Source organism: Nomascus leucogenys, chromosome 21, assembly GCF_006542625.1.
Source record: "Nomascus leucogenys isolate Asia chromosome 21, Asia_NLE_v1, whole genome shotgun sequence".
Taxonomy (NCBI): Eukaryota; Metazoa; Chordata; class Mammalia; order Primates; family Hylobatidae; genus Nomascus; species Nomascus leucogenys.
Window position 1 is genome coordinate 82,241,465 of NC_044401.1, and position 11,602 is coordinate 82,253,066.

The 11,602-nt window shown below is 59.7% G+C and overlaps 1 protein-coding gene across 9 annotated transcripts; it reads left to right on the top strand.

Annotated features, from left to right (window-relative positions):
• The first annotated feature begins 4,703 nt into the window (after nt 1-4,703).
• PIDD1 (p53-induced death domain protein 1) lies at nt 4,704-11,170 on the top strand. Of its 9 annotated transcripts, XM_030801903.1 has the most exons (16): nt 4,704-5,350; nt 6,074-6,443; nt 6,949-7,362; nt 7,646-7,855; nt 7,939-7,993; nt 8,140-8,341; nt 8,419-8,544; nt 8,730-8,909; nt 8,988-9,135; nt 9,233-9,368; nt 9,441-9,591; nt 9,687-9,810; nt 9,902-10,020; nt 10,109-10,222; nt 10,339-10,538; nt 10,789-11,170. In XM_030801903.1, the coding sequence occupies exons 2-16, from the start codon at nt 6,149-6,151 to the stop codon at nt 11,045-11,047; spliced, it is 2,733 nt and encodes a 910-aa protein (XP_030657763.1). In that variant the 5' UTR covers nt 4,704-5,350; nt 6,074-6,148; the 3' UTR covers nt 11,048-11,170. The 9 variants fall into 9 exon arrangements, with proteins under 9 accessions (XP_030657763.1, XP_030657765.1, XP_030657761.1 ...); XM_030801905.1 differs by having other exon boundaries at nt 6,889-7,362; nt 9,233-9,591; XM_030801901.1 differs by having other exon boundaries at nt 9,233-9,591.
• The last annotated feature ends 432 nt before the right edge of the window (nt 11,171-11,602 follow it).

Sequence of the window (11,602 nt, forward strand, 5' to 3'; positions counted from 1 at the left end):
TTCTGTCGCCCAGCCTGGAGTGCAGTGGCTGAATCACAGCTCGCTGCAGCCTCAACTTCCTGGGCTCAGGTGATCCTCCCACCTCAGCCTCCTATCGGAGACCACAGGCGTGTGCCACCACACCTGGCTAAAATTTTTTGGTAGAGACAGCGTTGTCCAACATGGGCTCAAGCAATCCTCCCACCTGGGCCTCCCAAAGTGCTGGGATTACAGGTGTGAGCCACCGTGCCTGGCCAGGATTATTGTTTCATTCAATGTTTTAAGCAAGTCCCTTCACATTGGTGTGCAACCATCACCACCATCCATCCCAATTTTTATTTATTTATTTTTTTTTTTGAGATGGAGTCTCACTCTGTTGCCCACGCTGGAGTGCAGTGGCGCTGTCTCTGCTCACTGCAAGCTCTGCCTCCTGGGTTCACGCCATTCTCCTGCCTCAGCCTCCCGAGTAGCTGGGACTACAGGCGCCTGCCACCATGCCCAGCTAATTTGTTGTATTTTTAGTAGAGATGGGGTTTCACCCTGTTAGCCAGGATGGTCTCGATCTCCTGACCTCGTGATCTGCCCGCCTTGGCCTCCCAAAGTGCTGGGATTACAGGCGTGAGCCACCGCACCCAGCCTTTTTTTTTTTTTTTTTTTTTTGAGACAGAGTCTCGCTCTGTTGCCCAGGCTGGAGGACAGTGGTGCGATCTGGTCTCACTGCAACCTCCGCCTCCCGGGTTCACGGCTTTCTCCTGCCTCAGCCTCCCAAGTAGCTGGGACTACAGGCACCTGCCACCAAGCCAGCTTATTTTTTTCTTTTTTTTTGTATTTTTAGTAGAGACAGGGTTTCACCGTGTTAGCCAGGATGGTCTCGATCTCCTGACCTCGTGATCTGCCCGCCTCGGCCTCCCAAAGTGCTGGGATTACAGGCGTGAGCCACCGCGCCCGGCCCCAACATTTTTTTTTCTTTTTTTTTGAGGAGTCTCACTGTTCCCCAGGTTGGAGTGCACTGGTGCAATCTTGGCTTATTGCAACCTCTGCCTCCTGGGTTCAAGCGATTCTCCTGCCTCAGTCTCCTGAGTAGCTGGGATTACAGGCACCCACCACCATGCCCAGCTAATTTTTGTATTTTTAGTACAGACGGGGTTTCACCATGTTGGCCAGGCTGGTCTCAAACTCCTGACTTCAAGTAATCTTCCCACTTCGGCCTCCCAAAGTGCTGGGATTAAAGGCACGAGCCACTGTGCCCAGCCCCATCTCACTTTTTTTTTATTATCCCAAACAAACTCTGTACCCATTAAAGTCCCTATTCCCTGCTCCCCCACCCTTGATAAACACATTTTGCTTTCTGTTCCTGTGATTTTGACAACTGTAGCACCCCATAAGACTGAAATAATACAGTATTTTGCCTTTTGTGTCTGGCTTTTTTCATTCAGCGTATTTTCAAATTTCAAGTACCTACAGAAAAGGAAGATGCTAAGACAAATTTTAATATAAATACAGAGTAGTTTATGTGGGCCAAGCTTGAGAATTGCGTCCTGGGAACATATATTCAAGTTGCCCTGAATTTACACTTGGATGAACAGCAGTTATAAGTGAATTTTACTTATTTATTTATTTATCTTTTGAGACGGAGTCTTGCTCTGTCGCCCAGGCTAGAGTGCAGTGGCACGATCTCAGCTCACTGCAATCTCTGCCTCCCAGGTTCACGCCATTCTCCTGCTTCAGGCTCCCGAGTAGCTGGGACTACAGGCGCCTGCCACCACGCCCAGCTAAGTTTTTGTATTTTTAGTAGAGACAGGGTTTCACCGTGTTAGCCAGGATGGTCTCAATCTCCTGACCTCGTGATCCACCTGCCTCGGCCTCCCAAAGTACTGAGATTACAGGCATGAGCCACCATGCCCAGCCTTAATTTTTTTTTTTATTTTAGAGACAGGATCTTGCCATGTCATCCAGGCCTCTCTCCAAGTCCTGACTGACCTCAGGTGATCCACCCACCTTGGCCTCCCAAAGTGCTGGGATTACAGGCGTGTGTCACTATGCCCGGGCTGTTTTTTAATCTTTTGTAGAGATGGGGCCTTGCTGTGTTGCTCAGGCTGGTCTCAAACTTCTGGCCTCAAGCAATCCTCCTGCCTTGGGTGTCCCAAAGTGGCAGGATTACTGGTGTGAGCTACTGCACCCAACCTACAAGTGGATTTTTTTTTTTTTTTTTTTTTTGAGACATAGTCTCACTCTGTTGCCCAGGCTGGAGTGCAGTGGCACAATCTCGGCTCACTGCAACCTCCACCTCCCGGGTTCACGCCATTCTCTTGCCTCAGCCTCCCTAGTAGCTGGGACTACAGGCACCCGCCACCACGCCCAGCTAATTTTTTGCATTTTTAGTAGAGACGGGGTTTCACCATGGTAGCCAGGATGGTCTCGATCTCCTGACCTCGTGATCCACCCGCCTTAGCCTCCCAAAGTGCTGGGATTATAGGCGTGAGCCACCATGCCCAAACTACAAGTGGATTTTTAAAGGCAAAAAAGGGGGACAGGGAGCGAACTGATAGAAAGTTTATCAGGAATTCTCATTGGTTTACAGAAGTGACTGATTAGTGATTGGCTATGCATTATTAAGCTATAAGGTGTGGGTTATAGTGCCTAGTCTGGCATTATTAGGTTAATTTATAGCTACTTCTGGCAATACCAAGCAGTTTCAGGAGACAAACACAAAGTGGACAGGGTGTGATTGTGGTCTCATTCTGATGTCTCTCTTGGCTGGATAGTTGAAAAGGAACCATATTCCCCAGCTAAACGTTCTTTTTTCACAAGGTTCATCCATTTTGTAGCATATATCAGTATTTGAGGTCTTTTTTTTTTTTTTTTTTTTTTGAGACGGAGTCCTGCTGTGTCACCCAAGCTGGAGTGCAGTGGCACAATCTGGGCTCACTGCAACCTCTGACTCCCGGGTTCACGCCATTCTCCTGCCTCAGCCTCCCAAGTAGCTGGGATTACAGGTGCCCCCGACCACGCCCGGCCAGTTTTTTTGTACTTTTCGTAGAGACGGGGTTTTGCCATGTTGGACAGGATGGCCTCCTGACCTCAGGTGATCCGCCTGCCTCGGTCTCCCAAAGTGCTGGGATTACAGCTGTGGGCCACTGTGCCCGGACATGTCTCCCAAAGTGCTGGGATTGCAGGCGTGAGCCACCGTGCCTGGACAGGTCTTTTTTTTCTTTAGATGCGGTCTTGCTGTGTTGCCCAGGCTGGAGTGCACTAGCTATTCAGAGGAGCAGTGCTATCACCACACGCTACATACAGCCTTGTAGTCCTGGTCTCAAGCCTGCCTGCTTCAGCCTCCCGACTAGCTGAGAATACAAGCATGCACCACCATGCCCGACTTCATTCTTTTTTCAGGCTGAACAATATTTCTGTGATTGGTTTTTATTTTATTTATTTATTTTATTTATTTTTTTTCAGATGGAGTCTCGCTCTGTCGTGCAGTGGCGCTATCTTGGCTCACTGCAAGCTCCGCCTCCCGGGTTCACGCCATTCTCCTGCCTCAGCCTCCCAAGTAGCTGGGATTACAGGCGCCTGCCACCACACCTGGGTAATTTTTGTATTTTTAGTAGACACAGGGTTTCACCATATTGGCCAGGCTGGGCTTGAACTGCTGACCTCAAGTGATGGGCCCACCTCAGCCTCACAAAATGTTGGGATTACTGGCGTAAGCTACAGCATCGGGCCTGTGGTTGGTTTTTAAAAATATCCCTTGGCTGGGTGCGGTGGCTCAAACCTGTAATCCCAGCACTTTGGGAGGCCGAGGCGGGTGGATCACAAGGTCAGGAGATCGAGACCATCCTAACTAACACGGTGAAACCCCGTCTCTACTAAAAATACAAAAAAAATTAGCCGGGCGTGGTGGCGGGCGCCTGTAGTCCCAGCTACTCGGAGAGGCTGAGGCAGGAGAATGGCGTGAACCCGGGACGCGGAGCTTGCAGTGAGCCGGGATTGCGCCACTCACTCCAGCCTGGGCGACAGAGCGAGACTCCGTCTCAAAAAAAAAAAAAAAAAAAAAAAGATCCTTCCAGGCCGTACGTGGAAGGGGCTGGGGAAAATGGAAGCAGGGAGGCCTGGAAGAGACCTGCCTGTCCCAGAGGGAGGGATGGTGGTAGCTGGGAAGTGAAAGGAAGAAGGAGCCGTTGATATGACCTGAGGAAAGAATCAGGCATAGCTGGTGGTGTCTGTTCCCTCCCTGAGCACCTGCTCTCCTGGCCGAGGAAGCTGGTGAATGAAGCACAGGCCCGCTCGGGGGTATCATGTTGGTGGGGAAGGCAGACAGGGCAGATTTCAGGTTCTTGGCTTTGACCCTCACCAGCTACAGGGCCTCGGGCAATATCCGATTTTTTTTTTTTTTTTTTTTCAGACGGAGGCTTGCGCCCGCTCAATATCTTATCTCTTTTTTTTTTTTTTTTTTTTTTGAGACGGAGTCTCGCTCTGTCACCCAGGCTGGAGTGCAGTGGCGCAATCTCGGCTCACTGCAAGCTCCGCCTCCTGGGTTCATGCCATTCTCCTGCCTCAGCCTCTCCGAGTAGCTGGGACTACAGGCGCCCGCCACCATGCCCGGCTAATTTTTTTGTATTTTTAGTAGAGACAGGGTTTCACCGTGGTCTCAATCTCCTGACCTGGTGATCCACCCGCCTCGGCCTCCCAAAGTGCTGGGATTACAAGCGTGAGCCACCGCGCCCGGCCTCAATATCTTATCTCTTAAAGCTTCCTTCTCCCCTGCGCGATTGAAGGAGACAGGGCCAGGAGGCTCACTGCTTCTGGCCCAGAGTGATGGCTCGAAAGGAAGGGTCTCTGCAGGCCCAGAGAGGAGGTCCTGGCAGGCTTCCCGGAGGAGGCCGTTGGGGCTGGTTTGGGAAGGGCACTGCAATTGTTCCGGCTTGTAGCAGGGGTGGGTGCGGGGCAGCGGCAAGAGTACCCCCGTCACCCTGGCCTGGGAACGCACCTGGGGCCGGGTCTGCCTCGGAGCGGCCCGAGGCCCCGAGAACCTCGGAAAGGGCCGGTTTCGTGGCCTTCCGGGCGGCGGAGGCTGTAAGGCTCCGACCCCGCGGACTAACAGGAAGCCGAGCGCAGCTGCGCGGCCGGCTCGGCAGATGGACTGGTCGCGTCCGCGTCTCCGGGGCTGTGACAGGCGGAGGGAAGGCGGGTCGGGGAGAAGCCGGGAGACCTCCCCAGTGGACTCCAGCCCGGCGCAGGGGGCGAGTTCCGACGGGGCGGGACCCAAGGGGCGGGGTCTGTAGTCCCCGCCCACCCAGAAACGCGCCGGCGGGATCCCAGGCGCCGAGCGCCCACTGAGCACCCCCCACTTTGCGCGCCGCCTGGAGCGCAGGTACGGGCCGGCCCGGGCGGGCGGAGGGGGCGGCGGGGGGAAGTTTGCTTTTGGGAGGCTGGGGGCCGTTCCCATCCCCGACGCCCGGGGGATCCCGAGCCTGCCTGGGGGCTGGGGCCCGCCCCCCCACGCCGTCTGAGCCGTCATGCGCGGCGCACCACCCTCCCCAGTGGACCGAACTGGAAAGGGCAGGAGAGCTTTCCTCCGGGGCTCACGAATTGGGGTCCCGGCCCCAGGACCCCGAAGCTGCCCAATGGCTCACGCCCCAGGCCCTCACCCTTACACCGCCTTCCCTGACTTTCGGGGCGCAGTCGCCCCTGCGGTAGAGGAGGGTCACGGCCCTCCTGGTAAAACGGATGTAAATAGAAGGGGGACTCATCTCCAGGACCGGGGGACAGCCCCGATGACCTCGCAGCTCCACGGCTCCACTGACCACATTTCCAGGACCAGGACTGAAGCCTCACTCCCCCGGCTCTGCTGCTCATAGTGAGGTCTCCCTGCCCGCTGCACCTGCGAGCCATGGAGGTCCCACTCCCCAACCCTCTTTCCAGTGGTGACCCAGGCCTCCGGGGTTCAGGGTGACCACAAGGTCTCCCCCACTCTGCAGCCCAGGCCCAGATGGCCTGGCTCTAGAGCTCCCCACTCTAGCCAATGTCCCTCCCTGTTTCCCCAAAGAGAATGGCCCACCGCGGCTCCCGCTCACTCCTCCTTCTGCCTCTGCAGCTTCCCCGGGCCCTGCCTGGACAGGCCTGCCTGCGTGCTGGGACATGTCTGGCCTCCAAGGACCGTCGGTGGGCGATGGCTGCAACGGTGGAGGAGCCAGAGCTGGAGGCAGCTGCTGCCGCAGGAGATGCTTCGGAGGATTCGGACGCAGGGTCCAGGGCGCTGCCTTTCCTGGGCGGCAACCGGCTGAGCTTGGACCTGTACCCCGGGGGCTGCCAGCAGCTGCTGCACCTGTGTGTCCAGCAGCCTCTTCAGCTGCTGCAGGTGGAATTCTTGCGTCTGAGCACTCACGAGGACCCTCAGCTGCTGGAGGCCACCCTGGCCCAGCTGCCTCAGAGCCTGTCCTGCCTCCGCTCCCTGGTCCTCAAAGGTGAGCTCCACCTGTTCTGGGTCCTGTCTCCATCTCTCGCTCTGCCCTGCCTCTGCTGCATGTCCTCAAAGGCAAACCCCAGTCCCAGCCCCAGCTCCAGGCCGCCCCTCCCGGCTCCCCAGGTGTAAACTGTTCTGCTCTTGGTCCTGTCCAGCGCCATCGCCATCCTCGGCGATCACCACCCCCAGTGTGGGTCTGGCTGGGCCCTGGCTCCCGGACCCTGACACTGCCCAGCAGGGGTCTCTCCAGATCACAGTGCAGATGGTGTTCCTGGGGAAGGTTGTGGGTGATGGTTGTCAGCTGAGACGAGCCGGTGGTCTCCACCCCTGCCTCCTTCGTCTGCGGGCACCTCTCCAGTGTTTCTGTCTGTCTGTCCCTGTCTCGCTGGGGTGGGGGTGGGGTGGGAGGTCTGTGCCTTTCGAGCAGCTGTTTCTCTGGCTGGCAGGGTCGATCTGGGACCTCGGACCCTGGCTCTGAGGGCCACATCCGCCTCCCCCCTTCCCAGGAGGGCAACGCCGGGACACACTGGGTGCCTGTCTCCGGGGTGCCCTGACCAACCTGCCCGCTGGTCTGAGTGGCCTGGCCCATCTGGCCCACCTGGATCTGAGCTTCAACAGCCTGGAGACACTGCCGGCCTGTGTCCTGCGGATGCGAGGTCTGGGTGCACTCTTGCTGTCTCACAACTGCCTCTCTGAGCTGCCTGAGGCTCTGGGGGCCCTCCCCGCCCTCACCTTCCTGGCAGTGACACACAACCGCCTGCAGACGCTGCCCCCAGCACTGGGGGCCCTATCCACCCTGCAGCGCCTTGATCTCTCTCAGAACCTGCTGGACACGCTACCTCCTGAAATTGGAGGCCTTGGCAGCCTCCTGGAGCTCAACCTGGCCTCCAACCGGCTGCAGAGTCTCCCGGCCTCTCTGGGTGAGTAGCCCCTACGCCCCTGGCACACTGACCCCACGGGAGGGCCCCTGAAGCCTGCCTGTCTTCTGCAGGGGCCTCCGCACCCACAGGCTTGGTCCACAGCTGCCTCTTGGTTGTCCCTCCACCTCCCTGGCCTTTGAGACTCCCTAAGCGGCTTTGTCGGAGTTCTCTGAGCCCAGCTGTGGAGGAGAGTCTGAAACAGCTGCTCTGGGAGGCGGCAGCAGGAGTGTCCCAGCGCCACAGGCCAGGCTGGTGCCAAGCCTAAGCCAGCACCTGCCCGCAGCGGGACTTCGGTCCTTGCGGCTCCTTGTCCTGCACAGCAACCTCCTGGCCTCTGTGCCAGCTGACCTGGCCCGCCTTCCACTCCTCACCCGGCTTGACTTGAGGGACAACCAGCTCCGGGACCTGCCCCCTGAGCTGCTAGACGCTCCCTTTGTGCGCCTGCAGGGGAACCCCCTGGGCGAGGCCTCGCCAGACGCCCCAAGTTCACCAGGTAGGCTTGGTGCTAGAAGTGCAGACCTGGGATAGGACGTGAGTCCCCTCACTGTCCTGAGTACACGTCTGTCCCCTCCACAGTGGCAGCCCTCATTCCAGAAATGCCCAGACTGTTCCTGACCTCAGACTTGGACAGGTATGAAGTGGGTTGAGGGGGCTGGAGGGGAGTCTGTCTGCCTGTCGCCCTGGCCCCTCCGACACCTTCTCCAGAGTTCCTGGGTCCAGGCTCCAACATGTAGGCCCTTCTGGGTCTAACCCGTTGCTTGCTCCTTCCTCACTCAGCTTTCCTGTGACCCCTCGAGGCTGCTCAGTGACCCTAGCCTGTGGCGTCCGCCTGCAGTTCCCAGCGGGAGCCACCGCCACCCCCATCACCGTCCGCTATCGGCTGCTGCTGCCAGAACCGGGCCTTGTCCCCCTGGGTCCTCATGACGCCCTGCTCAGCCATGTGCTGGAGCTGCAGCCCCACGGGGTGGCCTTCCAGCAGGCATGGCCAGGGTGTGGCGGGGGGCAGTGTGCGGGCCCAGGCCTGGCTCCAGCGCTCACACCGCCCTTGCCTGGCAGGATGTGGGGCTGTGGCTGCTCTTCACCCCACCACGGGCCCGGCGCTGCCGTGAAGTGGTGGTCAGGACCCGGAATGACAACAGCTGGGGTGACCTGGAGACCTACCTGGAGGAAGAGGCACCCCAGGTGAGGGCCACCCACGCCTGCCAGTGGCGAGTGGAGTGCCGCTGCCCTGAGCCGTGCACCCCTGCCCAGAGCCTCGCCCTGGCACCTTCCACCCCGCCCCGTCCCTCCTGGATCCTGCTCCCTGTGTCCCTGGCTGGCTGTGCCCTGACCCAGGCTCCTCTGACCTCCCCGCTCCCCCGTCCCAGCGGCTCTGGGCTCATTGCCAGGTGCCCCACTTCTCCTGGTTCCTTGTGGTTTCCCGCCCTGTGTCCAATGCCTGCCTGGTGCCACCAGAGGGGACACTGCTGTGCTCCTCGGGTCATCCTGGGGTCAAAGTCATCTTCCCTCCTGGGGCCACTGAGGAGCCTCGTCGAGTCTCCATGCAGGTATGGCCAGGACAGCACTGAGGGTGGCAGGCGGCACCTCAGCCCACAGGCAGGTGCTCAGGGGGCTGTCTGCCCTAGGTGGTGCGCATGGCTGGCCGAGAGCTACAGGCCCTCCTGGGAGAACCAGAGGCTGCAGTGAGCCCCCTGCTGTGCCTCTCACAGAGCGGTCCCCCCAGCTTCCTCCGACTGGTCACCGTGCAGCTGCCTCTGCCCTCTGGCATCACAGGTGAGAGGCAGCCATGGGGCATACCTGGACCTGTGGCCATAGGGTGGAGGGGGTCTCTGGCCAGGAGGCCTCAGCCCGCTGCCCCTCCCATTCCCAGGCCTCAGTCTGGACCGCTCCCGCCTGCACCTGTTGTACTGGGCCCCTCCTGCAGCCACCTGGGATGACATCACAGCTCAGGTGGTCCTGGAGCTCACCCACCTGTACGCACGCTTCCAGGTCACACACTTCTCCTGGTCAGTGCCCGCCAGCTTTCTCAGCTCCCCTCCCCCAGTCTGTACAGCCCTCCTTACCCCCAGCCCTCCCAGGTACTGGCTCTGGTACACCACCAAGAACTGCGTGGGAGGCCTGGCTCGGAAGGCCTGGGAGCGGCTGCGGCTACACCGTGTGAACCTCATCGCTCTGCAGCGGCGCCGGGACCCTGAGCAGGTCCTGCTGCAGTGCCTGCCCCGAAACAAGGTGGGGGTACAGGCCGGAGGGCAGCAAGGTGGCGACCAGAGGGCTGGGATGGGGTGCAGAGCTTTGGCTCCTGAGCTGCACGGGCTTCCCTGCAGGTGGACGCCACCCTTCGGCGGCTGCTGCAGCGGTACCGGGGCCCCGAGCCCTCTGACACGGTGGAGATGTTCGAGGGTGAAGAGTTCTTTGCGGCCTTCGAGCGCGGCATCAACGTGGATGCTGGTAGGGGTGCTGGTGGATGCCCCCTGTCCTGGAGAGGGAGCCGTACCGTCCTCCCCGCGCCCTCCTTGCTCAGCCCACCCTTGCCCCCTAGACCGCCCTGACTGCGTGGAGGGCAGAATCTGCTTTGTCTTCTACTCGCACCTGAAGAATGTGAAGGAGGTATACGTGACCACCACCCTGGACCGGGAGGCTCAGGCTGTGCGGGGCCAGGTGGGCGAGGGGAGTGGGTGAGGGGAGAGGCCCCCCAGGCCGCTTGGGCAGAGGACCGAGCTCTGAACCCCATTCGATGCCCCTTCAGGTGTCCTTCTACCGTGGCGCTGTGCCTGTGCAGGTGCCCGAGGAGGCTGAGGCTGCTCGGCAGAGGAAGGGCGCGGACGCCCTGTGGATGGCCACTCTGCCCATCAAGCTGCCGGTGGGACTGAGGGACAGCAGAGGGGCGGGGCAGGACCGAGGCCCAGGGGTGACCAGGGTGACGTGGTGGAGTTGGGGGTGGAGCCCAGGGCTTACTGCACTTTTTCCTTCCAACAGAGACTTCGGGGGTCCGAGGGGCCGCGGCGGGGGGCTGGCCTCTCCTTGGCACCCTTGAACCTGGGAGATGCTGAGACTGGCTTTCTGACACAGAGCAACCTGCTGAGTGTGGCTGGGCGCCTGGGTCCGGACTGGCCAGCCGTGGCCCTGCACCTGGGCATGTCCTACCGCGAGCTGCAGCGCATCCGGCACGAGTTCCGGTGAGGTTCCCACTGCCCGCTGGCTGCCAGCCCCAGGGCTGAGCCCTGGCTGCCTGGAGGGCCCACCTGATGCTGACAGAAGTTTCTTCCAGGGGAGGTGGGGGAAGGGCAAACACCAGGCTGGAAAGGAAAGGTCTGGCCGCAGTTGGCCCAAGGAGCCGGGAACTCCCCCACACTCCGAGGTGGAGTGTGGTGGGGGGGTCCTGGGCAGGTGGACAGGACCCCTCTGTCGCCCATCCTCTGCCTGCAGGGATGATCTGGATGGGCAGATCCGCCACATGCTCTTCTCCTGGGCTGAGCGCCAGGCTGGGCAGCCAGGGGCTGTGGGGCTCCTGGTGCAGGCCCTGGAGCAGAGTGACCGGCAGGACGTGGCTGAAGAGGTGCGCGCAGTCTTGGAGCTCGGCCGCCGCAAGTACCAGGATGGCATCCGACGCACGGGCTTGGCCCCCAAAGACCCCGCTCTGCCTGGCTCCTCAGCTCCACAGCCCCCAGAGCCTGCCCAGGCCTAGGCCCCACAGACTTTAGGCTGGGCCAGATATTCCCCAGCGGATGGGCAGAGCCCCCACCTTCAAGTCTCTCCAGTGTGTGGGGACGGGTCCCTGTGAGCAACAAAACCGCACTGTTTCTTTCACGTTCTCAGAGCTTGATTTATTTGTTGGATGGAGAAGCCGTTGGAGGGCGGAGGGTGGTGGGGTAATTAGAGGCCTGGCCCCTGCGGGGAGGGAGCCCTGTGTGCACAGATGCCCCACATCCTGGTCCTGTCCTCTCCCACTGTGCCTGGGGCCTCCTGTGGGTCTTTATCTTCCTGGGAGGGAGGAGCTGTGCTACAAAGTAACCCACGTGGTTTCCTTTTTTTTTTTTTGAGATGGAGTTTCTGTCACCCAGGCTGGAGTGCAGTGGCATGATCTCAGCTCACTGCAACCTCCGCCTCCCAGGTTCAAGCGATTCTGCGTCAGCCTCTCAAGTAGCTGGGACTAGGGGCACTTGCCACCACGCCCGGCTAATTTTTGTAGTTTTAGTAGACGGGGTTTCACCATGTTGGCCAGGCTGGTCTCGAACTCCTG

Bases quoted from the DNA above. Each gene is read 5' to 3' on its own strand.
- PIDD1 (XM_030801897.1), top strand. From the start codon at position 6,002: ATGTCCCTCCCTGTTTCCCCAAAGAGAATGGCCCACCGCGGCTCCCGC. The intron at 6,444-6,948 runs GTGAGCTCCACC...CCCCCTTCCCAG, and splicing joins CCGCTCCCTGGTCCTCAAAG to GAGGGCAACGCCGGGACACA. The intron at 7,363-7,645 runs GTGAGTAGCCCC...ACCTGCCCGCAG, and splicing joins GAGTCTCCCGGCCTCTCTGG to CGGGACTTCGGTCCTTGCGG.